At 44.1% G+C, this 23,969-nt stretch overlaps 1 protein-coding gene across 7 annotated transcripts in view; it reads left to right on the top strand.

Moving 5' to 3' along the window:
- PTDSS1 (phosphatidylserine synthase 1) overlaps positions 1–23,969 on the top strand; it is a 48,741-nt gene that overhangs the window by 6,818 nt on the left and 17,954 nt on the right. Inside the window, exons 2-8 of one of the 7 annotated variants that reach the window (XM_070392165.1) lie at positions 1,814–1,905; positions 9,004–9,060; positions 10,346–10,423; positions 12,912–12,956; positions 16,119–16,243; positions 18,218–18,376; positions 21,255–21,406. In XM_070392165.1, the coding sequence (XP_070248266.1) occupies positions 1,814–1,905; positions 9,004–9,060; positions 10,346–10,423; positions 12,912–12,956; positions 16,119–16,243; positions 18,218–18,376; positions 21,255–21,406 (708 nt within the window). Of the gene's footprint in view, positions 1–1,813; positions 1,906–6,100; positions 6,146–9,003; positions 9,073–10,345; positions 10,424–12,911; positions 12,957–16,118; positions 16,244–18,217; positions 18,377–21,254; positions 21,407–23,969 lie in introns of those variants that run through there. The other 6 variants (XM_070392166.1, XM_070392168.1, XM_070392167.1 and 3 more) reach the window with 6 other exon arrangements.

The following is a 23,969-nucleotide window of genomic DNA, read 5'->3' as shown; positions in this document are numbered from 1 at the left end:
CTCTTTATTTTAGTACCTTATGTTCAGTCCTGTTGTAAGTCTGGAAATTATTAAATAGAGTGCAGAAACTTACTATAAACAGAAGTTCATATTTGCATTATAAAACAACATCCCAGGACCTGTCTTTAATTAGGTAATTAGGTAATATTGTTTTATTCCATACCTCTTCATGTATTCTGATGTTCTAAATTTTTTATGCTAATTTTGTTTTCTTCTAAGATATTTTTGACATTTTTTCCTTTAGTGATGTTTAATCTTAATTTAATATTTGTCTTTTGAAAGTTTTTTCACTGCAGCCCTTCCCCATATACTAGTAAACTCAACTTTTTGTAAACTCAACTTTTTATAATCATTTTTAAATTTATTGCTGTATCTCATTATCTCTAAAATATCTCCTTCCACTCTTTTTCTCTCATTCTCTGTCTACTCATCCTGTATATTTTTAAACTGAATCGCTGAACTTCCCTTTCCCAAGCTTCTCAGTAATTACCAATAATTCAGAAAACCTTACTATCTTATAGTTCTCTTTTCCCTCTCCTCTTTTGTTTGCTTCTCTTGAGCCCCAAATATGTTACTAGACTCTTCTCTGGGTGTGTGTGTGTGTGTGTGTGTGTATAATATATATATATATAATATATATATGTATTATAACATATATATATTATTGATTTCAGAGAGGAGGCAAGAGGGAGAGAGAGATAGAAACATCAATGATGAGAGAGAATCATTAACTGGCTGCACACCCTCTACTGGGGATTGAGCCTGCAACCCTGCAACCCAGGCATGTGCCCTGACCAGCACCAAACCGTGCCCTCCTGCTTCATAGGTTGACGCTCAATCACTGAGCCACACTGGCCGGTTGGGCTCTTCTTAGTCTTCTTTTTTTTAAAATGTAAACTCTCAAAACCTAATTCTTCTCCATCGATATTAAGAAAATTTTCATTTGAGAATTTTTACTTTGTTTTACACAATAAGTTTTCTCTCTATCAATAATTAGTCCATTAATATCTGCTTGAGGGCCTACTATGTGCCAGACTCCAAGGATACAACAAATGAATAATTCCCTGCCTTTAGGAGGTTACTTTATACAGGGAAGGCAGACAACATATAAACCAACAAATGGAGTCATTTCAGCTACTGGAGTTATAGAGGCGATGAATACAGTAATAAACCAGAAATGACCAGGCATGACACGGAGGAAGCTCATCTCTTTTCATTATAATTTTTTGTTGTCTGGTGTGATTTTAAATCTTGTGTTTTGTTTTCTCTTTTAACGTTTTTTTACTGGTGCCTTCTATTCCACGTCCCCCCTCCCCCCCCCCTTTCATTCATCCCTTAGATAGTTAATTGCTCACTTACAAGGATTGAGTATATAGTTCATTGCATTATGCCTTCCTCCTTATAATCTTTTGCTTTCTTTCTGATTCCTGGAAAGTTTCTTTGCCACAGTCTATATCATGAAGGTCATCTTTAGTTATTCTTGAAACCAAAAGGCATTTCGTAAACCTTACCTTTCGACATCCTGGGTATTTTGTGTTTTTTGTTTTTTTTTAAAGAAGAGCGATTCTCAACTGTTTGTCTGAACAGAATGTGCGTTGGTGTGTAAGGTTGCCAGGTGCCTTTCTTACAAGAACTGGACTTTATTATGAGATTGAATTATTTTAGGAAATGATAATGAGTAGTATGTAGTGTGCATAGTGACTGCTCAGTAAAATAAATTTTAGCAATCCCCCGGTCGTTATAGCATGGAACTCTGACTTCCTCTAGGTTTAGATCTGAAAATGAATACTCAGTGTTCTTTTTCTGTTTTCAGGGATGACTCTGTCCCAGAAGACAACATCTGGCGGGGTATCCTCTCTGTTATTTTCTTCTTTCTTATCATCAGTGTATTAGCTTTCCCCAACGGTAAGTGATGTACTACTTATCACATTTCTCCTATGCCTTGTGCCCTTTCGGTAGTTTTTAGCTGTAAGCCATCTAGAAGATGAAACTTAAAGGTGGAATAAAAAATAATCAGAGTTTTGTGTAATGATGGAGGCACAGGCTCTGGAGGCAGACTGCCCATTCTGCCACTTCCTAGCTCTGTAGCCACAATAAGGTCTCAGGAAACCAGATTACTCACTAAATGAACCTGTCAGTTTATCACTCTACAAAATGGAGGTAACAGGTAGGTACTGTTGTAAGAATTAATTCAGTCACTGCCTGTTAAGCTCTCTGAAGAGTGAATGACAGATTGCAACCTCTCAGTGAATGTCAGCTGCTGTTCTTGTTTCTCTTATTTTTATTATCAGCCCAGTCATAAATGCTCAATTATTCAGTTACTCCTTTTTGCTCAGGACAGGGTCAGTGCTGTAATGAGTATTACTTAATAATTTGTTGTCATAGTGATCTTTTATCACACTAAACTTTGCTGATTATATGTTTGGATATGAATTTTCATCAGCAGGCAAAAAAGACATTATTACCATGAATTTTACTCCCTATCATGTTTATAGAGTGAGGCAAAAACTTGGTTTAAAGAACTAGTTTGGTATTCTGCCATCCTTAAGATTCATTCTTTCCTCTGAACTGTCCCTTGCAAATCACTTTCATTTTCCTTATTCCCCTTCATCACCTTCTTCCTAGGATATTTTTCTCTGTAACCATTTTTAAATGCTCACTTTCTATTTTCTACTTCTTTTACAGTTATGGTAATTTGAAATCCAGTCTTTCTTATGAGTTATGCTCCATAAGCCTCATTCGTGTTTTAAATATTTAAATTGTTTCGTCTCTATCCTGTTTATCCAGTAGAATGTAATGCGTGATATGAGAAGCTTGTTATGAATGGTACTGGTTGCTGCGTGGAAGTGCACCATGGTAATAGGAGTCCAGTACCCACCCCGGTGTGTATGTGCGGGGTGGTGGCGTGCCTCCGCCAACAAGCAGTGCTCCGACACCAGCTGGATGCCCTCCATTCGCCTCCATTCTGATGCTGTCTGCCCAGCGAGAGTGTCAGTTCCACAGGTTAAGTGCTCAGACCCCACTTCAGAGGCCAGTTGCAAGTTTAGGTTGGTACCTGCACTTCTTCCTAGAATGGCTGTAAATCAGAGGTTCCCACAACCTCCTCCTTGGGTTCCATTGCTTTGCTCGAAAGGCTCACAGGACTCAGGAAGCCAGTTTACTCATTGAACCTGTCAGTTTATTACAAAGGCTGTTCATGAGCAGCCAAATGAAGATGCGTGAAGCATGTGGTCAGAGTACGTGGGGAGGGCCAGGCGCTTCCGTGCCTTCTCCAGGAGCAACGCTTTCCTGGCCTCTATGCTACGTCATGGCCCAGAAGCTCTCCAGCCCCATCCTCGCGGGGTTTTCTGGAGGTTCTGTCACGTAGGCACGATTGATCAAAACATTGACATTGGTGATTGGATTGATCAAATCGTTGACATTGGTGATTGGAGTTCATCTCCAGCTCCTCTCCCCTGGACTAGGTCTGGGAGTGGGACTGAAAGTTCCAACCCTCTAATCACCTGGTTGGCTCCACTGGCAACCAGCCCCACCCTCTGGTGCTTTCCAAAAGTCACCTCATTAACAGAACAGGAGACACTTTATTGCCTTCATCACTTTGAAAATTCCAAGGGTTTTAGGAGCTCTGTGTCAAAAACAGGGCACAGATCCTGTTCCAAATATATATTTATTATAAGTCACACTATCACCCATGGCAAAGCCTTCAGGCTTTTCGGGAGGGAGGCAGTGGAATTTTGTTCTGTATTTTTGCTTATTTTGTGCAGCACTCGAGGTTTTTTGCTGGCAGCATGATAATCCAGCCAGTAAGCCATGACTGAATCCTTTAGGGAATGCACTGTTGTAGATAGCAAAGTCATTGTGGAGTTGAACTCCAACCGCTCAAGCTTTTAGATTAAATATTTTTTTCAGTGAGATTCTGCTGTCCTTCTCAGTGCAGACTATGCTAACAGAATACTATAGACTAGGGCAGTGATGGCGAACCTATGACACGCGTGTCAGAGGTGACACGCGAACTCATTTTTTTTGGTTTATTTTTCTTTGTTAAATGGCATTTAAATATATAAAATAAATTTCAAAAATATAAGTCTTTGTTTTACTATGGTTGCAAATATCAAAAAATTTCTATATGTGACACGGCACCAGAGTTAAGTTAGGGTTTTTCAAAATGCTGACACGCCGAGCTCAAAAGGTTCGCCATCACTGGACTAGGGGGCTTCACAGAGGATTTATCCTGAAGCACAATTTTCTCTGGCTGTGAACCTGAAACCGGATACGTTATGTGCTTCCGAGACGAGGAGACATAGGTTTTTGTCTTCTTGAAGGAAAGATTTCAATCAAGAGACAAAGTATAGAAAAGCAAGCAAGAATTTATTGACAGCAGCAAAAACATACTTAGGGCAGGGACACAAGGAAGGGCATAGAGGAAACCACAGGAGAGCCTGGGCTGGGCCGCCTTGGCTCACAGGGAAGTCAGAGAAAAGGGGGCCGTGGAGACAGGTTCAGGGGGTTAGCCCTGGACTAGCTGCTGCTGCCCATTGCTCCCCTGGTTGCAAGTCTCATGGGGTCCCTTAGAGGTTAGGGGATACGTGCCTGTGGGAGAAGAAGGGGGAGTGATGGCATGGAGATGTTCCTTGAAAGAAGAGTGCACTGGGGCCTTCATTTTCAGGGATTTTAAAGGCTGGGCATTTAAGGGAGATCTTAGGGGCAGATCAATAGAATATTCATCAGCTTTATGCTGATGGACCAAAATGAGATTTATTCTCTTAATTTGTCTTTCCTTGGTGTGGTTGGCAAATGGCACTAGTTTGATTTCTGTATCTGTCTCCCTGCGTAGGGTGATTTAAGCTGTTTACCCTCTGTTTGAGGAGAAGTGCAAACCATTTACTCTTCAGTGTCCCTGGTCCCTGGTTAGGGATGATAGGATTTACTAGATGGCTGCAAAGTGCTGTTGAACTATCTGTCTCAGTTGCCCTATTCCTTTGTCCTGGTATTTCCCTAGCTTCTTGCTGTTCTATAACACTATAGTGGGACAGGCAGAGGATGGACATTCCTGTTCCAAAGGAGAATGAGAAAGAAGGGAGGGGTGATGGGTGCGAAGCTAGTCCAGCACCTAGGAAGGCCAATTCTGTGAGATCTTAGATCAAGAAGTCTTAAGGTTTGAGAATAGTTCTTTTTACCTCAGTGCTTGCCCTTGGAAACCAAGGTGAAGGCTGCCCCCCTCTCCCTTCCTCTCCATGACCTTTGCCCTCTGAGCCTATGATGGAAGTGATGGCTCAGCCTGGATAATCTCTGAATCGCCTTTGGGGTCCTTCTTGTCTTAAAGAATAGCCAGCGTTCCCGTCAGGTAACTCTGGTTCAGTCTCTAGGAAGTCCAGCAGTCTTCGGAGTTAGGATTTCAACATCAGAATTTGGAGGGACGCACACATTAACACTTGCATGTCTTGTGCACATATTGTAAACATAGTTGGGCCTTTCTATGACCACGGGGGTTCTCATGTGCATAGTTATTGGGGCAGGATGACAAGACGTCCATGATATGGAATGAATTGGCCTTGCTGTGGGATTCACTTTCTAGGAAAAGACCCTGATGTCAGTCAGCTGCTTGGCTATTTGCCAGCTTCTTTTCCTTCTCACCTCCAACGCACAGTCTCAGAATTTTAGGGTTAGATCGTTTGGACATTGCGTAGCCTGGCCTCTTTCAAGGGTGCCATGTTGCAGTGCCAGCTAAGTGGCCCCCTGCAATATACATCATTTCACACGCACTGGAACCACCAGGCAGTCCCCCTGAGCTCAGGAACCCGGCCTTTCCATACAAAGGCAACTGAAGAATACAGCCCAGTGCAAGAAGATTGTAAGACTTGTCCCAGGTGGGATACCAACACAAGGCCAGCTGCCACCAAAGCCCCAAGGGAAGGCGAGTAGGTGACAGTTCAGGTGGTGGTGGTGACTGCCACTCCTCCCGGAAGCACTCTTATCTTCTGTGTCCTGTGAAGGCCTGCTGCTTGTTTGCTATCAGTGGATGCCAGGACCCTTACTGGCCTGTGTCCTCTGTTTCTGTTTCTTATCTCACCTGTCCCCAGTCCCACTCCTTTAAGTCAATCAGCAGAGTACATGCTCAGGAAACCGATCCGTCCGAAAGTGTCAGGTCTGTTCTTTAAGTCTCCTGCTTTCTTTGGCTCTGTGTTAATTTGTTGCTTAGTTCTTAAGGGTTACTTCTTCACACTTTGAAGGTTTCTTTCTTTCTTTTTTAATTGCTATTTCTTAAGGCTTTTTGATCTAAGATCTCAGAGCCGTTTTGGAAGTCTGCCAGCTCAATAGCCGTGATGTTACAGCCACCCATCCATGAAGCTTTAGTGGGAGCTGGGTTTGGGGCTTCACTAGCGGTTGTTTTTCTTAAGGTACCAAAGGCCCTGAAGGTTGGGGGCTAAAATCTATTGGAGGTAACATTTTGTGATTTCTGCTGGTTTTTCCTCTATTTGCTAATGAAGTCTTATATTCAGAGCCCACTCAACCTGCCCAGTCTCCCATGTGGAGCTGTGCTTTTGTTTTCTTTATGGAAAGATAAAAGTTAAGTTTGTTGTATGCTTTTCTTATCCTGGATGTGGGGACTTTGTGGAACATACACATACAATGAGGGGGGATCCCCTATGGCTCGCCTAGTTCAGCCTGCTCGGTTCACAGCTGAGAAGGCTGCACCCATAGTCGTCATTCCCCCAAGAGGTCACGGCTACTTGATGTCAGCCTGGTGATCTGGCCCGGGGCTACTTGATGTCAGCCTGGTGATCTGGCCCGGGGCTACTTGATGTCAGCCTGGTGATCCAGCCTGGCTCACGTGTTTTCCTGTACTCAGCATTGCTCTGGTCATTTTTTCTATCAGGTTCTCTGTGAGGTGTTTTCTCTCTGCCTTCCCCTATGTTCCTGTCTCCCTCTGCTTCTCTTCCTCTCTATCAGTCTCTGGCTTTCTTTTCTCAGGAGTGTGGTCTTAGGCAGTGTGCCCTGGGTCCTGCAGAAGGCGGATGTGGCCATACTCCTGTGTTGGCAACATCCTCCAAGACCAGCAGAGGCCAGCAGATCGATCCAAACCTGCATACTTTCTCCCTTTCCTACTCTCTTCCTGCCTTTCCTTCCCCCGCCACCTCTGGGCACATGCTCACACACAACACTCACCTGGAGGTAGAACATCCCCAAACAAGGTCTCAGATAGACCAGGGAAAGGACAATGGCAGTTCGGTTATCTTCATATGCAGGATGGGGTGTTAGGCACATGGGAGAGGAGTGGATACTCAACTAAGGAATGTAATCGACTGTGTTTAAGTTAGGGGTGGCTTTGGGAGGTGCCTTGGAGTTGACGGGGAAGCCAGGCCACTGGGAAGGGTGCTCCTGAGCTGTGTGGCTGTCCCCTCCCAGAGCCAGCCGACTTCAGGCCGCTCAGGAGCCACGTGCCAGACGGCTGCTTCTCTGAGTGAAATATTTATGCCCCTTCTTGCTCCAGTCTTGTCATCTATTCTCCATTCTCCCCACCCATGGCACGTATTCTCAAATTAAGTAGTGAAATGAATGAAGAGACAAAGCCCAACATTTGTCTTCTCCTTGAAAGACACTTTGGGGCAGTGCCTGCAGTGGATGGCATTCACAGAATGGTTCTGTTTTGGCAACTTCAAATGCATTTTTCCTTGACCCAGTAAAGGCTGCCTTGCATGCTTGAGTAGAGGCCTACATATGATTGCGTCCATGTGGCTCATGTGTGTGAGTTATACGTGCTATCTGTGTGGTAGAATCGGTCAACTCCTACGGGAAGGGAGCCCTGTGATTTTTTTGTGCAGACTCTGAATAACAAAGAAGCCCTTGACATTCTCCATAGGGTTTTATAACAGAGTCTTTTGGACCGCAGGTAATAGAAAATCCATTTCAAAATGGCTTAAAGAATAAGAAAAATGTTGCCTTCCATACATCGCCAGCAATTCCCCGATAGAGTGGTTCCTGGGTTGGCTGTTTCAGTGGCTCGGGGACCTCTCCGTTTCCCACCATCTCCAGCACGTTGGTCCCAGCCTGTGCTTCCTGCCCTGATGATTTTGAGGGAGCTGCTCAGCGCCAGACGCGGGTCCTGACAGGGTCCAGCAGAAGATGACGTCCTCTCTTCCTGTGTTTTTAAGAGTGAAGAAACCTTTTCTAGAAAGCCTCCAGCACACCCACCCTCAGACCTCCTTGCCTAGGGTTGGACGTCGAGCCTCTTTCCAAGGAGACCTGAGGACAGGAACTTACAGTGCCCAGAGGAGTAGCTCACAGTAGATCTTCAGTAGCTCTCATTGACTGAAAGAAGAAAAGAAAGGATTCCCTCCTTCGGCTTGGAGTTCAGCAGAGGCACATGGGAGAGGAATGGATCCTCAACAAATCCTTTGTCAGTCAATAGGATGAGTAAGAGGCGAGGCTCTCCAGTTCCTTCCTTCAGCCCTGTCCACAGGCCGGAGGGACAGACCCGGGTTGACGGGAAGGATGGTCTGGTCTCCGGTCGACTTCTCTCCCGTTCTGCTTTGGTTCCCTTAAATCTGGTTCGTTTGTTTGTTTTAAATGCTACTTCCATCATCTCATTACAGCAATTGACACTCAAATATAAGTGTAATTTTATAATTGAGTGTAATCATATCACTGTCAGGGGAGTGAAATTTAGAAACCTATTTCAGTCTCCAGTTGGCTTTGAGATGTCTTTCAGCAGATAACTGTCTGGTGGACTTTTCTGGCTTCTGAAGACTTCCTTGAACTGTTCCTCTTCCACCCCCTCCCAAAGCACCCAAGCCTGCTCTGCACCCCAGTGCCTGGCCCTCAGAGGATCGATGTTGAATTAAGTAACGAATCTGTCAGCAAAAAGATTCACAGCATTAGCCCTCCTTTCCCCTTGACTTATCTGCAAGACAAACAGCCCTCAGCACTTCTGTAAGGTATTCTGATTAGAATGAAGTAGTATTTCCTGATTTTCCTGATTTTATCATTCTGTTTGTCCTTCAGGCTCATTTGGCTTCTCTGAGCTCAGCGTGGTGCCAATTACATCCCTGAGATTTGAAGGTGATCCAGAAGGTTCACGGCTTCTAATTTTTTTTTTTTCCAAGTTCTTATCTCCTCATTCTCTGCCCACTGCTCACTACTTTTTCTCATTAAGTTTTTTTCCCTTAGGTTGAAAATATGCATAGGGACACTTTTATTTACTTTTCTTGTTTCTTAGAGACATTTAAACTTTAATCTTAAACAAATATCTTCCAGTTTTATCAATTATACCTCAATAAAGCTGAAAAAAATAACAAGGGAAGAAGCAGACTAAAAGGGCCTGAGGACAAAAGTGCAACTTCTAGTTTTTGTTTAAAGAATTATACCTCCTGAGGGGTTTGGTCCCTTAAACTTAGTTGTAGGTATTACGGTTGCTGGCAAGACAAGCCATGGCCTTCTTTCTAATTTCTAAGGTCGTTTTGAAAGGCTCCTCTTCTCATGATGAAGACATTGTGTTTCTATGTCTTTTGAAATTCAGCTTGCTCTGAACATCTGATTACATGTCCTCGAGATGCAGGGCCTGCTGAAGAAGAGAAAACATGTGGTTTGAAATGAGCCTGGTAAGAAACCAGAATCCAGAGCAAAACAGGCCTCTTTCTCCCCACACTCAGTGCCTTCCCTGTTTCCGCTGCCTGGGCATGGAGAAGAGACCTGCTGGGCTCCAGGCTCCTCCAGGCACACTTGTGCATAGCTTGTTGGGAGATGAGGTCTCTGCAGAAGCCTTGAGGAAAGCACATGTTCAGAGGAGGCTGCGGTGGTACTAACCCTCCTAGGCAGACCATGCTTCGGAAAGCATGGCTTTAAGAAGGCGGCTTGCATGGAGTAGCCAAGCGTGGGTGACTCAGTGAGCATAAATACCAAGGCTTCTGGTATAGAAAAATGCCAGCCTCATTTTTGGTTCTTAAAAAGTATAATGGTATTTTAGTAATTACTGCCTGGTGGAGAAGGTGGTTCTCTCAGTGAATAATGTTACTAAAGTGCACTTCTCAGAAGGGGGCAGCTCTGAAGTTGGCTGCTGAGACTCACCTGCGCCATTGGTTCCCTCCAACCTGATTGGGGACAGAGCACCTTGTACTCTGTCTCTTCTGAAACCCACCTTCCTAAGCCTTTTCAGATCCAGTGCATTTCAGTTTGCAAAGCTGATAGGTCCTTTTTAAAAGTTGTCTTTTGTGAGAAACATTGTGATGTGAAATTATGATGTGTAAGTGGGAAACCTAGAAAAAAGAGGAAACAGATCAATTAGGGATAAGTCAAGGCTTAAAAGCAAACAAACAGCACTGCAATAAAATGAAAATTCTCTTTCCAGGTCCTGGAACAGCGTGGGCCTGTCACAGGGAATCACAGAGTAACAGAGGGAAGTACCCTGGGGCTGAAGCAGTTGTGTGTAGGTTAAGTGAGCTGGAAGGCCCCTCGGCTCCCAGGTTCTCAAGCACCTGTCTGTCCTCTCACTTTGGAACAGCTGCTTAGGGTCAGATAAGCCGGGGCGGTGTCTGCTTTCCGGAGGCTTCTCTTACAGCAATGGCAGGTGGAAGAGGACTTCGGGGCCTTTCTACTAGTTGATGTGAGGAAACTCCCATCAGCTGCCTGGCATTGCCCCATCCTTGCAGCTCTTGACCTTGCACATCAGTTCCAAACTGCAGGACCTCAACAGCTCCCAGCAGCTTGCTTCTCCCGCCTTGCTCTCCTGACCCTGAGACAGTCCTGGCTCAGGCTCTCCACTCCTCCTGATAGAGTTGATAGAGAAGTACTCTGTGCTCTCAGACCAAAAGGAGTCCTGTGAGCTGTGTGACCCTGGACAAGTTCTTTGGGGCTCACTGTATTATCTGTAAAATGGGGATGATGGTACCCAGCTGTTAGGAGAACTAAGAGAAAACGTGGGGGTGTCTCAGGCTTCAGCCTGGTACCCAGTGAGTGCTCAGAAAGTACTGCTGACTATTATAAATTAACATTGTGATTGCTCTTGAGGAAAAACAACAGCATATGATTTGGAGTGTTGATTGGGCATGGAATTCTATTGCAAGCCAAGTAAAGTATAGAGTTGGACCTTGTAAGAGGAAACCATAGAGAAAGCTGGGGTCCCCTGTTATGAGAGGTTAATTCAGTGGCATGGATGAAGTACTGGTAATATTTCAAGCCAGATAGCCATCAATCATAATACGGAGATCATTCATTCATGGTGACAAGTCAAGAGACATCAACTCAAAATCAGTGAAGAGTGAAGAGAAAATACTTAAAAGATGGCAATATTAGCTGTCGGTTTTCCAATGGCATGTGAAGAAAGTTAACGACGTTATGTTACCTAAAAGGGGATTCAGGCTTCTCTGCTTCATTTCTGAGAGAGGAGCAGGTGATTAAAAAGACCATAGGTATCTCTTCCTCTCTGGGCTCTCACTACTTGCCATCCAAAACTCGGGCACCAGATTAATTTGGATAAAGCAAAGTCTCTCACAAAGCTAATGTACTTTCTGAATTCTCACCATCTATACTCAGGAACTGTGAATTGGATAGTGGGGATACTTGTAACAGATTTTCCTTATGTGAACTTGATACATCAGAAGAAAGCAGTTCATATATGTTTTAATTTAGCCTGTGTAAGAAGAGAGGGATTTTGGAATGAGTTCCAGAATAAAAACTATAGTGTAAATATTTGCCTCAGACAGGATCCCGGTTGCAAGCAACAGAAGCTGACTGTGCTGATTTAAAAGCCTGTTAACTGATATTGGCTGGCTTGAGGAATTGTAGAGGCTGGGAAACAAGTTCCCAGGGAAGCTTCTAGAACTGGCATGTCATGCAGAGCTGGTCAAATGAGGCAATCCCAGTGAGCTTAGACTAGACTGTTCCCCTGTCACTTCTGCAGTGAACTTAATGGAACCTCATGCCACAGTCAGCAGTGTGAGGAGTGCCACCTCCCACCACGCTAGCCAGCACCAGAGGGAGGAGAGGAGGGCTGTGCATGGTCACCTCTTCTGCCGCCAGCTCTGAGGCCAAGTCTGGCATGGGTGCTACTGCAGAACCAGGCCCTAGTTATAAAGAATCCTGGGCAGCAAGTTCTGGCATCTCCCCGGGAGACGCGGGACGCATAACGCTGGAAATTCTCCAAGTGTGGGAAGGCTGTCCAAAGGCGCGGGCAGCTCCGGGCAGGTCGGGTGCCCATTAGAACAGTGTTCAACATTTTCGAGTTGTAACCCTTCAGTTGGTCGTAAATCACTCTGGTGCAACCAGCTTGCTTGCCTTCTTCTACCTTTTTTTTTTTAATGAAATAAAATAGAAAAGTGTTGTGTATCACTTATAGTAAGTTTCATCTTGTGAAACTTTTCATTGAACATGATCTGCATTGGTGTATGGAAACTGACTTGCCAGGTAAAAGCTATTGTTACCCCAGTTCATGATCTTAAAAGCCTGCACAGTCCAGTGCTCAGAGTTTATTTTCAGTTTCACTACTCACCTCACTTATTTTCAAAGCATAGTATTTGTCTTTTCTCTTTCGTTTTCAGAATAAGTCAGTGCGCCCCCACCCTGACTCACACACACACACACACACACTCCTGTGAGCAGGGCGCTTTCACTTGTTAAGGAACAATCTGTATGACTTACACTTACTTACAGGTAACCTACTTACTGTTATAACATTGTTTCCCTGGGAAATGATGACCTGAGTTCCAAAGAAAAAAACAAAACACACACAACGTGAGGAGACTTGGTGCCTGTTATGTGTATGGCAATAGTTGTTACAATGTGGATGAATCATGTCACCCTAGACTTGGACCTCAAAGTATCTGTCAGAAAAAACAATTTAAGTAAAGGGCCTTTTACTGTCCTTAGTCTTGTCTCTGAAATGAGTTCGTTCTAACCCTGTAATGTTACCTCTGCAGGTCCATTTACTCGACCTCATCCAGCCTTATGGAGAATGGTGTTTGGTGAGTTACCCATTGGATTTTAAAATATATGCTACTTAAAAAGCTTTTTTTCCCCTGCATATAATCATAGCAGTTTTGCTTACCACTCTATAGGAAAAAAACTATAGCTTTTTACTTCTTGGTGTTCCTAATATAAATTTTTTATTAAAATCTTTGCCACAAAATCAAGTACTGGTGACAGTCAACATCCTGGTACATGTGAACCGTTTTAGCTCCACTTGCCCCTTCTTATGCTGTGGCTCTACTGTACACAGGACTTGACATAGGGATGGTGGCTTGCTTTTCTCTAACCAGTTAACCACCACACGTCCAAAATGGAAACCATCCCCACCCGCCACGATATTTTGAATTTAAAAAATCAATTTGCAATGAATATTACAAAAATAAATATATTACAATTCGGGTGTTCTTGAATATTTTCAGCTGAAAATTCTCACAAAAAAATGATTTTAAATTTGGTCAGGGCTGCCACTTAGGGAAAACTTTTTTTTTTTTTAATAGACACGTGTGGCGTGTGGGGAAGGTCCGCCGCTTGCGTCTATAGACGCTTATGGTAGACAATGGGTTAAGCATCTTCCTGTTTCTCTTCGCTAGTGCAGCTCAGGTGTATCCTAGGAGCACATTGGTCTCCTCGGCATCGAGGAGGACTGAAAAGTCCAGCGATCTCAGTGTAATGAATGGGAAAGAACTTGGGCAAGGTAGTCTTTTAGACAAAGAGCCCTGATTTGAACTACAGTTTAGTGATCAGTATTTTATATAAATACTGGCTGTCTTATTTTTATTTGATTTCTAGTCCAAATATCACCTGAATGGATTTAACACAGATCTTCAGTACTATAGACATTGGCTTTATCTTGCCTAAATAAGACATCAAATAAATTACTTTAACTTCAGAAAATGTAGTCTTCTGCATAAGGACCCTAACGGACCTTTCTCTCAAGGTTGCCTGTTTTTCTTTCAATGTTCAGGGATCAAAGGTAAATCCCTTTGAACTTAGTGGTCATTCTGGACCTTCGTTCAGTGCCCCGTGGGCAGGCGCTGCTCTGCCCGAGGCTGTGATGGGCAGACAGCCCAGGAGCCGCTCTGCCAGTCAGGAGGGAGGACATCTGCAGCCAACACACTGTTAAACCAGTCATCAGAAAAGTCCGATGTGGCTTAAGTGTTAGGACCATGTGAGGTGATAGTGACTGGGTGGCTGCTTTTGCCTGTGGGTGAGGGGAGGCTGGAGGCAGGGTGCTTCATCCACAACCTGCATGCAGAGGAGGATCGGAGCGTGCCACGGCGGGGTGGGAGCCAGACAGAATGAGCTCAGTGGTCCGAAGCTAGGAAACGTTCGGCGTGTTCCAGGCCCGGGCGGCTGGAGCTTAGGCCTGGGGAAGCTGTGAGTGGTCAGAGTTAGGCACAGTCGGAAACCTGCAGGGCTTGTAGGCCACTCAGGATTGTGGGTGCGAAGGGCAGTCGGAGGTCATGGGAGGATTTTTTGCAGAGAAGTGAGATGGTTCATTTACATTTTTAAAAAAGTATATTTTATTGTTTTTTTTACAGAGAGGAAGGGAGAGGTATAGAGAGTTAGAAACATTGATGAGAGAGAAAGATCCATCAGCTGCCTCCTGCATGCCCCCCTACTGGGGATGCACCCGCAACCAAGGTACATTCCCTTGACTAGAATTGAACCTGGGATCCTTCAGTCCGCAGGCCGACTCTCTATCCACTGAGCCAAACCGGTTCGGCGGTTCATTTACATTTTTAAAAAGACAGTCCTGGTTGCATCATACTTTCACCTCATGGACTTAGTGTATCTGCTTGAAGTTAAAAGTTATTTTTAGCTAGTTGGGTACACCTGAGCTTTTCCTATTTCAAATGGTCCACTATAGGAAATGAGCAGTTTTGTTTCTTACCTGAGATCTTTTTGGGATCTTGGATCCCTTTGCTAATCCGATGAGAACTATGGATCCTTTCCTCCCCTAACAGACACACATGCATTCATGCATGTTTGCTTCACACACAAGTTCTCATGTTCTTCATGGACCTCGAAGCCCAGCCATGAAGTAATTATTTTGAAAGGATTATAATAAAAAGGTCTGGGGAAGTGGGGGAGCATTTGAGTTGAAAATTTGTGTGAAAATAGCTGGTGCATAAGTGCAAACCCGAGGAGGTCCTCACACCTATGTGCCTAGGCCCAGGGATGCACGACCTGGTGGGAATGCTCCTCTGCACCCCCCGCCCCCAACCCCCTGTACACCTGCCCCAGGCCCGGGACTGGCAGCTCCCTGTTGGAAGGCCTGGTGCTGTAGCCGGTCCATTGCATTCCAGCCACGACGTCCTCTCCTCTGGAGTGGCTCCCTGCAGATGAGTGCTGAGCCAAGTTTGGACGGGGTGCTGTGGTCCAAGGTCATTTGTATCACAGTGTCTAGATGTCCTACATTAACACATAAATTCTAGCAGGTTCGACAGAAACAGAAGTGACAAAGCCCCAGTGGTTGGTTTTCAGACCTTTCTAAAGTGTATTAGCAGGCTTTTGCCTTCTTAGAGTAGATTAACTTTATTTTTCAATGACGTGGGAAGATTATGAGGAAACCAATTATGATAGGATGTGACAGTAAGGTAACGCCTGCAAGGGCTTATGTGGGCCACCTCCCGCACTCCAGACCTGTCACTGCTGAACTGTTCCCCCAACTATCTACACCGGCCTTGCCCACCTGCACCCCCTCTCCACACAGTGGCCAGAGTCGGCCTCGTAAAATGTTCCTAGATCATCGTATCCCCCACTGAAACCCTGTCAAGTGCTCCTTGTTTCACGTACGATAAAATCTGAAACCTTTGCCGTGGCCCCCAGCTGATTGTCACTTCAGGGCCACCGCACCCCTTCCCCATGCTGATGGCACCCCAGCCACATCCCGGCTTCCAGACACTTCTCTCTCCAGGGGACCTACCTGCAACCTTTCTCGGCCTGAAAGCTGCACTCACCCCTCCACCCCCACCCCCACCTGACCCCTCTGCCTGCCAGTCCTTCAGGTCTCGGCTTCAGCATCCTTTTCTCAACACTGTTGCCGACCCTCTCAGTCTGAACTAGGACTGTGCATGAGACTCCCACCGGGAAGCCCAGATTGTACCGGGGGGTCCAACACGCTGTGTCACAGTGACACTTTCTGTTTCCCTCAGGACTCAGCGTGCTCTACTTCCTCTTCCTGGTCTTCCTCCTTTTCCTGAACTTCGAGCAGGTGAAATCCATAATGTACTGGCTAGACCCAAATCTCCGCTATGCCACAAGGGAAGCGGACATCATGGTATGTACTGGTCAGTGGTTCCGGGCATTGCTGGGCTCCTGGGTGTTGGAGGGAGTCCGTGCACATTCCAATGGCTCCTGCTCCGTGTCTCCTGAGTAGAGAGCTAAACACAGGTCTCTGTGCAGGTTGGTGAGGGCGTGGCTTCCCTGAGGGATAGTCAGGGAAGCAAAGTCCTCTCGGAGCCAAGGGGGTGGCAGGGAGCGTGTGAGCGTGATCGGGAGACGGCCTTGGGTGTGTGTCGGCTTCCGTCACTTGGTAGCTGTAGGACTTCGGGTAACACACTGTATTTGGGGAGTTGACTGCGAACTAAGGAAGTAACATTATCCACGAGGCCTAGCACAGCGCCTTGCACACACAGGCCCTCAGTGGTGGAGCTGCATCGGCTCCGTCACCTCCAGCCTACACCACGATCCTTCCCACCTGCTGCCATGAGGAGCCACTTGTCATGATTTAGGCCAGTGGTCGGCAAACTCATTAGTCAGCAGAGACAAATATCAACAGTACAATGATTGAAATTTCTTTTGAGAGCCAAATTTTTAAAATTTAAACTATATAGGTAGGTACATTGTTATTAACTTAATTAGGGTACTCCTAAGGCTTAGGAAGAGCCACACTCAAGGGCCAAAGAGCTGCATGTGGCTCGCGAGCCGCAGTTTGCCGACCACGGATTTAGGCCATTGCATTCATTAGCTTTACTAAATCACAAAACATAACTTTATTCTTGACTGAAGCTGCTCTGTGCTTTGGTGTAAGAGGCTATTTTATACGGTAATGCATTTGCTCCGCACCCCTCCCTTCAGTGCCTAACACTTGGTACAGTTTGGAGAAAGAGCTGGCGATGCTCACAATGGGAGGTCAGGCATGTGGGCCAGAGACAGACCCTGTTTAACAAGCAAGATACAGTAGGAAGGGACTTAATAAAAGGCCCGAGAAGTCATCCTTCTACTGCAGTTGAGATTGGTCAGACCCTTCGGAATGGTGTTTCCAGACTTTAACGTTTATAAAGGACATGCTAAAGGCAGGAATAAGAATGCCTGAAATGACTTCGAAGTCTTGGGGAGAACAGTCTGTTGGGGGTTCGGACTCTAAGGAAGAGGATGGTGCAGGGTGACTTACAGCTTCTAATGATAATGATTGTGACAGTTGGGGTGAGGGTGATAGCAGGGGCTGATTGGGGTTGTCTACTCTGCCAGGCACTGGGCTGGGCGCTTTATATTGAATCTATACAAGCCTCACGCATGCATGGCAGACAGTCTTATCCCCATCTTACCAAGGAGAAAATAGAAACTTAAAATAGATACGTATTTTGCTCAGAGCACAAATTGGTTAAGATCCCTTTGGCTCTAAAATCTGTACTTGCCTTTTGGGCTAGTCTTCAGTTATACAGTTATAATAATAATAATAAGAAGAAGTGCTTTCATGCTCACTGAAGTCTATAAAATCTTAGAGATTAGGAGAAAGATGTCTCAGATATATTTCCCCCACAATTTTCTTGGACTTTTAAAAATATATATATTTAATGATTTTAGATAGGAATGGAGAGGGAGAGAGAGATACAAACATCAATGATGAGAGAGAATCATTAATTGGCTGCCTTCTGCAGGCTGACGCTCTATCCACTGAGCCAAACCGGCTAGGGCTTTATTTATGTTTTGTTACTGACCTAACACAGTTGCCCTGTGGTCAGGTGACAGAGCATATGTGATACCTCTTTGAGATGTGTAAGCCTTTGTAAAATTATTTTACTTCTCATTTTAACCCAGCTTTTGCAGTTCAGAGCAAAGCAATTTAATTCATAAACTCTAATTAATGCTTATCCTTATTTCCTCAAGAATCTCCAGTTATGAAAACATTTTTGTTGGGCAGGACATATATTAGTTATTAAGGTCACATCAGTTCCTGTTTATTTTCAGAATCTGGAAGCCAGTTGATTTCTAGAGTATCATTAATTATTCCCCTTTTTACTTCAAACAGGAGTATGCTGTGAACTGCCATGTTATCACCTGGGAGAGGATTATCAGCCATTTCGATATATTTGCATTTGGACATTTCTGGGGCTGGGCCATGAAGGCCTTACTGATCCGCAGTTATGGTCTCTGCTGGACCATCAGCATCACCTGGGAGCTAACTGAGGTAAGTAGGGGGTGGGCCGTCATCTGGACCCTGCAGTGTGGATAGTTTATATGGAGGAAGAAGCTGGTCCTTAAGTTCACAGTCAAGTATCCATTCTCCAGCTCGGGAACAAAACTGCATTGAAAACACCCCCTTAGGAATATTTTTGTGAGAAAGAAACTAGCTTCTTGCTAACTTAAACTATGCCTCTATGTCACAAATCTTAAAGAGAAACAAATGAGCCCTGGCCGGGTAGCTCAGTTGCTTAGAACATCATCCCCATTCGCCAGGGTTGCAGGTTCGATCACTCGTCAGGGCACATACAAGAAGCAACCAATGAATGCTTCATAATAAGTGGATAAGTACGTGGAACAAGTCAGTGTTTCTCTCCCTCCCTTTCTCTCTAAAATCAATAAATAAAAAATTAAAAAAACACACAAATGAAATAAAGCTAAAGAATGAAATTGAAATCCCAAGTGAGACAAATAAAGGATAATGAGATCTGCTTAGAAGTAAATAGGTAGTTTACCCAGTAACTAGTTTCCAGCTTGAAATAAATAGGATTGTGTGTTTAGGAATTACTAGGGCATAGATGATGTTTTGTAGCTGAAGAATGAGTTACCGGTGCAGCGTTGCATCTCAGTAATCAAACGTATTATCTCATTTAATGAATGAAAAAAGATATATTCTTGAAAAACCATTAGCAAAATGAAACGGGGAATGAACTCATTTATTGTTTAGTTATTATATTACTCTTATTCATTCACAAGAAACACAATTTGGCCATGTGCACAGCCTGTTTCTCCAAGCCAGTCATCATCCTGACCCTAACCTAGAGGAGCAGGGTTCTCCCCAGGCTGCGGTGTGCTCCACGCCACCCCCGCAGCCGCTTCCTTTTAGCAACTGTGTCATCACCGGCTGCCGAGTAAGAGCTGATGCTCCGCCTCATGGCTGGAAGCCTGGGAAAGTGCCTCAGGGTAGTGACCCACCTGGGTCAGAGCGCAGATCCTACCGTCACCTGCAGGAGCTGCTTTGTACCTCTTGGCAGCAGGCACGCTAAGGAGGCAGGCGCCCCATACACGTGCATTGGTAATGTTTCACAGTCCATGAAATGCTCTCATGAGTAGTTTTATTTTGTAGTATTTATTATATTACTCCAGAGTAATTCTCTTCTCTTATATTACTTTGTAATTACATTACTTTCTAATTATGGGGTTGCCTCCTTAGAGAACCCCAGGCAGTTTCTCTGTAATTTCAGACTTGGGCCTTCACACGGCAGGGCGTTCTGTCCCGGACACAGCTGTTCTGCCCTTGTTTTGAACAACATTGTGCAGTAGACTTCTGTTCCACCCTGGGCATTACTGTTCCCCTTTCTGAAATGCCTCGTCTCCATCTCCATCTCCGTCTCCCGAAGCCAGTTGCTTCTGACCTTAATGACCCCACTTCAGGACACCTTCCGTGCAGAAGCCTGTGCAGTTGCCATCTCTCAGGATGACTTCTGTCCCCTCTATGCTCCTTTTATGTCACCATGGTAACACTTCCACAGCTGCCCTTTTGTGTGGTTCTAGACCAGTGATGGCGAACCTTTTGAGCTTGGCGTGTCAGCATTTTGAAAAACCCTAACTTAACTCTGGTGCTGTGTCACATATAGAAATTTTTTGATCTTTGCAACCATAGTAAAACAAAGATTTATATTTTTGATATTTATTTTATATATTTAAATGCCATTTAACAAAAAAATCAACCAAAAAAATGAGTTCGCGTGTCACCTCTGACACACGTGTCATAGGTTCGCCATCACTGTTCTAGATGAACATCTGACTCCTGCCCTGGAGAGCAAGCACCTTGATTTTATTTTGTCTTACCACCTGCTCATCATCGGTGCTTCATAAAAGATGATCATTTTGGGAATCAGTTAGTGTGAGATTTCCCATTAAGCTATCAGTTCCGTATATCATGTCATCAAGGTCTAGCTTTTTTACTTTATGTTTACAGCTTCCTCCCTGTTTTACCCAAATAAACAGGGAGTGGAATATTTCTAAAATGCACAGCTTCAATTTTCAAGCTGCTAATTTTGAGGATTATGCCAACGCTTTGTTGGCAGGTCTGAGAACTTCTCTCCTTTACCCTCCTGAGTTCTTGTCGTGTTGACCTTAGCCAGCGCAGCTCATCAGTAGTATTTTGTAAAGAGGGGTCATCATTTCTTTAAAGGCCTCTATCAAAAGGTGAGCTGGCTGCATCAGTACTGTTTGCAAACCACTCGCAATATAAAAAACAAGAACTAGATTACAAACCCTACTTTTTTTTTTTAATACATCAGGAAAAACTGACATATCAACAACTTTTTATAAAACATGTATTATTAAAAGGAAATTGGCTCGGCTGGTGTTAATCAGTGGTTGAGCATTGACTTATGAACTAGGAGGTCACAGTTGGATTCCTGGTCAGGGCACATGCCTGGGTTGCAGGTTCGATCCCCAGAAGGGGGCATGCAGGAGGCAGCTAATTCATGATTCTCTGTCATCGATATTTCTATCTCTCCCTCTCCCTTCCTCTCTGAAATCAATTAAAAAAAAAATATATATATATTTTATTTTATTGATTTTTTACAGAGAGGAAGGGAGAGGGATAGAGAGTTAGAAACATCCATGAGAGAGAAACATCGATCAGCTGCCTCCTGCACACCCCCCACTGGGGATATGCCCGAAACCAAGGTACATGCCCTTGACCGGAATCAAACCTGGGACTCTTCAGTCTACAGGCCGACGCTCTAGCCACTGAGCCTAACTGGTCAGGGCAAAATAAATATATGTTTTTTTTAAAAAAAGGAAATTTATCTTTATGTGTAGTGCTCCATTTTTTATTTTTATGTTACCACCATCGTCTGTTGTGTCCTCAGCTTTTCTTCATGCATCTCCTGCCCAATTTCGCTGAGTGCTGGTGGGACCAGGTGGTCCTGGACATCCTGCTGTGCAACGGCGGCGGCATCTGGCTGGGCATGGTCGTCTGCCGGTTCTTAGAGATGAGGACCTACCACTGGGCCAGCTTCAGGTGAGCCGCGCCCCTCTGGACAGCGCCACAGCTTTCCCCGCGAGCACGGAACTGCTGTCATAGATGCAGCCTACGGCACAGTCTTTGATGACAAGAAGTAAATTACACATTAGTCATTGAAACTCATAAATGATTAGAAACCTAATTTTAGGCATTCATCTAGAAAGTACTATGTCATTTATGATTTTCTCAAAACTGTCTCCTTTCCACCTGTGTGCCTCAGCCTGCATTCAGACTGCCGTCGCTGGATTAATTAGCCCCCTCTCTCCAAGGTAACCCCTCAAAGCCTCCTCACACATTGCTGGACTGATTTTTTAAAGAATGTCCCATTCGCCGAAACCGGTTTGGCTCAGTGGATAGAGCGTCGGCCTGCGGACTGAAGGGTCCCAGGTTCGATTCCGGTCAAGGGCATGTACCTGGGTTGCGGGCACATCCCCAGTAGGAGATGTGCAGGAGGCAGCTGATCGATGTTTCTCTCTCATCGATGTTTCTAACTCTCTATCTCTCTCCCTTCCTCTCTGTAAAAAAAAATCAATAAAATTAAAAAAAAAAAAAAAAAAGAATGTCCCATTCACCATGTCATTCCCCGATGATAGCTTCTCGTGGTCTGTAGGACAAAGTGTGCTTCCGTGGACTCAGCAGGGTACCTTTCTCCACACCCTCCAGGGAACCGAGCGCCCTGAGCCCATGTATATACTCCCGTCCGCCTGGGTCTGCCTGTGTTCCCAGGGGCCACGGTCCTTCACTTTCCTGACCTGGCTCACTTGTTACGTCGTCAGGCAGTTGTCTCTGACTGTCTGGTTGCGTGTTCCTCCTCTCCTCCGTGGAGAACAGTGCACACCCCGTCATTCTTTATCCTGCTTCTCTGAACTTGCTCCTCAGTTTGACTGGCAGGAGCCATGCCATTGATAAGGAGGAAAAGAACGCGGTAGAGATAATGAAAATAGTCGTTTTTATTGTGTTTAAAACTTTATATAACAAAATATGAGCATTTTCCAGCATTTAAATTTTTAAAAAATATAATTTTAAAGGGTTTCTTAATACTCCAACATATGGATAAACCATAAGGTATTTAAACAGTTCCCTTTTATGAGCATTTAGTTATTTCAAACTTTTCACTTTTATAAAAAAGTGAACATTTTGAATATGTATCTTTGTGTGCATATCTGATTTTTTTAACATAAATTCTTACAAGTAGAATATACCAATTTATGTTCTTACCTGTATACACCAATGAATATGTGTTCATTTCATTATTGCTTTGAATTTTATTTTTAAGCTTTGTCAATTTTATTACACATAAAATTGTATGATGTTAAATTTCTAGTGTATTTCTATTAGATTTTTCTCTTTCATTGTGCTTTTTCTGGATTAAGGATTTTAACATTTGTCATAAATGTGATTTTCCATTTTGCCATCTCTTTTAATTTTTTGTGTGGTAATTTTGTCATTTAAACTTCAAAAGCTTTAAATCTTTTTGTTTAGGTTAATGTTAACCCGTATTTTCTTCTAATTCTTCAATGATTTAGTCTTTTTATTATAAGAAATTTTAGAATTGTTTCTTTAGTCAATGACTGGAAAGGTTGCTTGTCAATATATTTAAGGCAGTACATATATAATGTAACAACCCGCAGTTGTGCTGGATACTGCTCCAAGCAAGCTCTGTAAGCAGTATGGCATTAGAGCTTTCTATCAATCCGAGGGGTAGACACTACATCCTTCTCATTTTAGGGATGACCATACAGAGACTTAGGTTTAGTAATTCGCTGAAGGACATATAACCAGCGAACTGTTGAGTCTGAATTTGTGTCAGACTGTCTGGCTCCTTAAACTCTGACATAATGCTTCCCTACTTTCATATATTTATGCTTCAAATTGGACTTGAGAATTGTTTTGTCAGGTCAACAAACTAATCAACAGAAAATCCCATTGGTGCTTTTTTAAAAGTTCTATGAAATGTACAAATGACTATAGATTCACTTAAGTTGAATTAACAACTTCTTTACTATATGAAGTATTCCAGATCCCAATTATGCCGAATTTCTCTATTTATTCCCAACTATCCCTACATCTTTTGACGAAGTTTGGCCATTTTTTAAAAATACAGGTCCTTCATAGTTCTTGTTTACTTTGGATAGTTCTATTTTGCTATTTCTTTTTTGCCGCGAATGTGCTTGCTGCAAGGTTTTCCCACTACATGCTTGTCGATGGGTAGGTGAGTGAATGAGGAACAAACCTGGTTTCCTTCCACTTCCCCCACCTCCCTCCAAAGGAATGAAGGCCTGACTTGTTTGCACTTGTGCCTTCAGCACCTAGCACAGTCTGAGACGTAAAGATCCTGACGTAAGTCGGCACTGCTCACTGCTGTGTACCCTGGGTTTCGGCACCCCCGCGCCCAGGCTGCAGAGTGGGCCTGCGTCCTCCAGTTGCTCTCTCTGAGCCTAAATGTTCTCATCTGTAATATGGGACTTTCTGTCATGGGCATATGACATTTTTAATTGAGTCCATCCTGGGATCAAAAATAAGGTTAAAAATCACGGCTCACTTATCTGAGGGAGAAACA

Source organism: Myotis yumanensis, unplaced genomic scaffold, assembly GCF_028538775.1.
Source record: "Myotis yumanensis isolate MYYU_CA2020_CCGP unplaced genomic scaffold, mMyoYum1.0.hap1 SCAF_15, whole genome shotgun sequence".
NCBI classification, from domain to species: Eukaryota; Metazoa; Chordata; class Mammalia; order Chiroptera; family Vespertilionidae; genus Myotis; species Myotis yumanensis.
The sequence above is the reverse complement of the archived record's forward strand: the minus strand, read 5'-3'. Positions and strand labels throughout refer to the sequence as shown.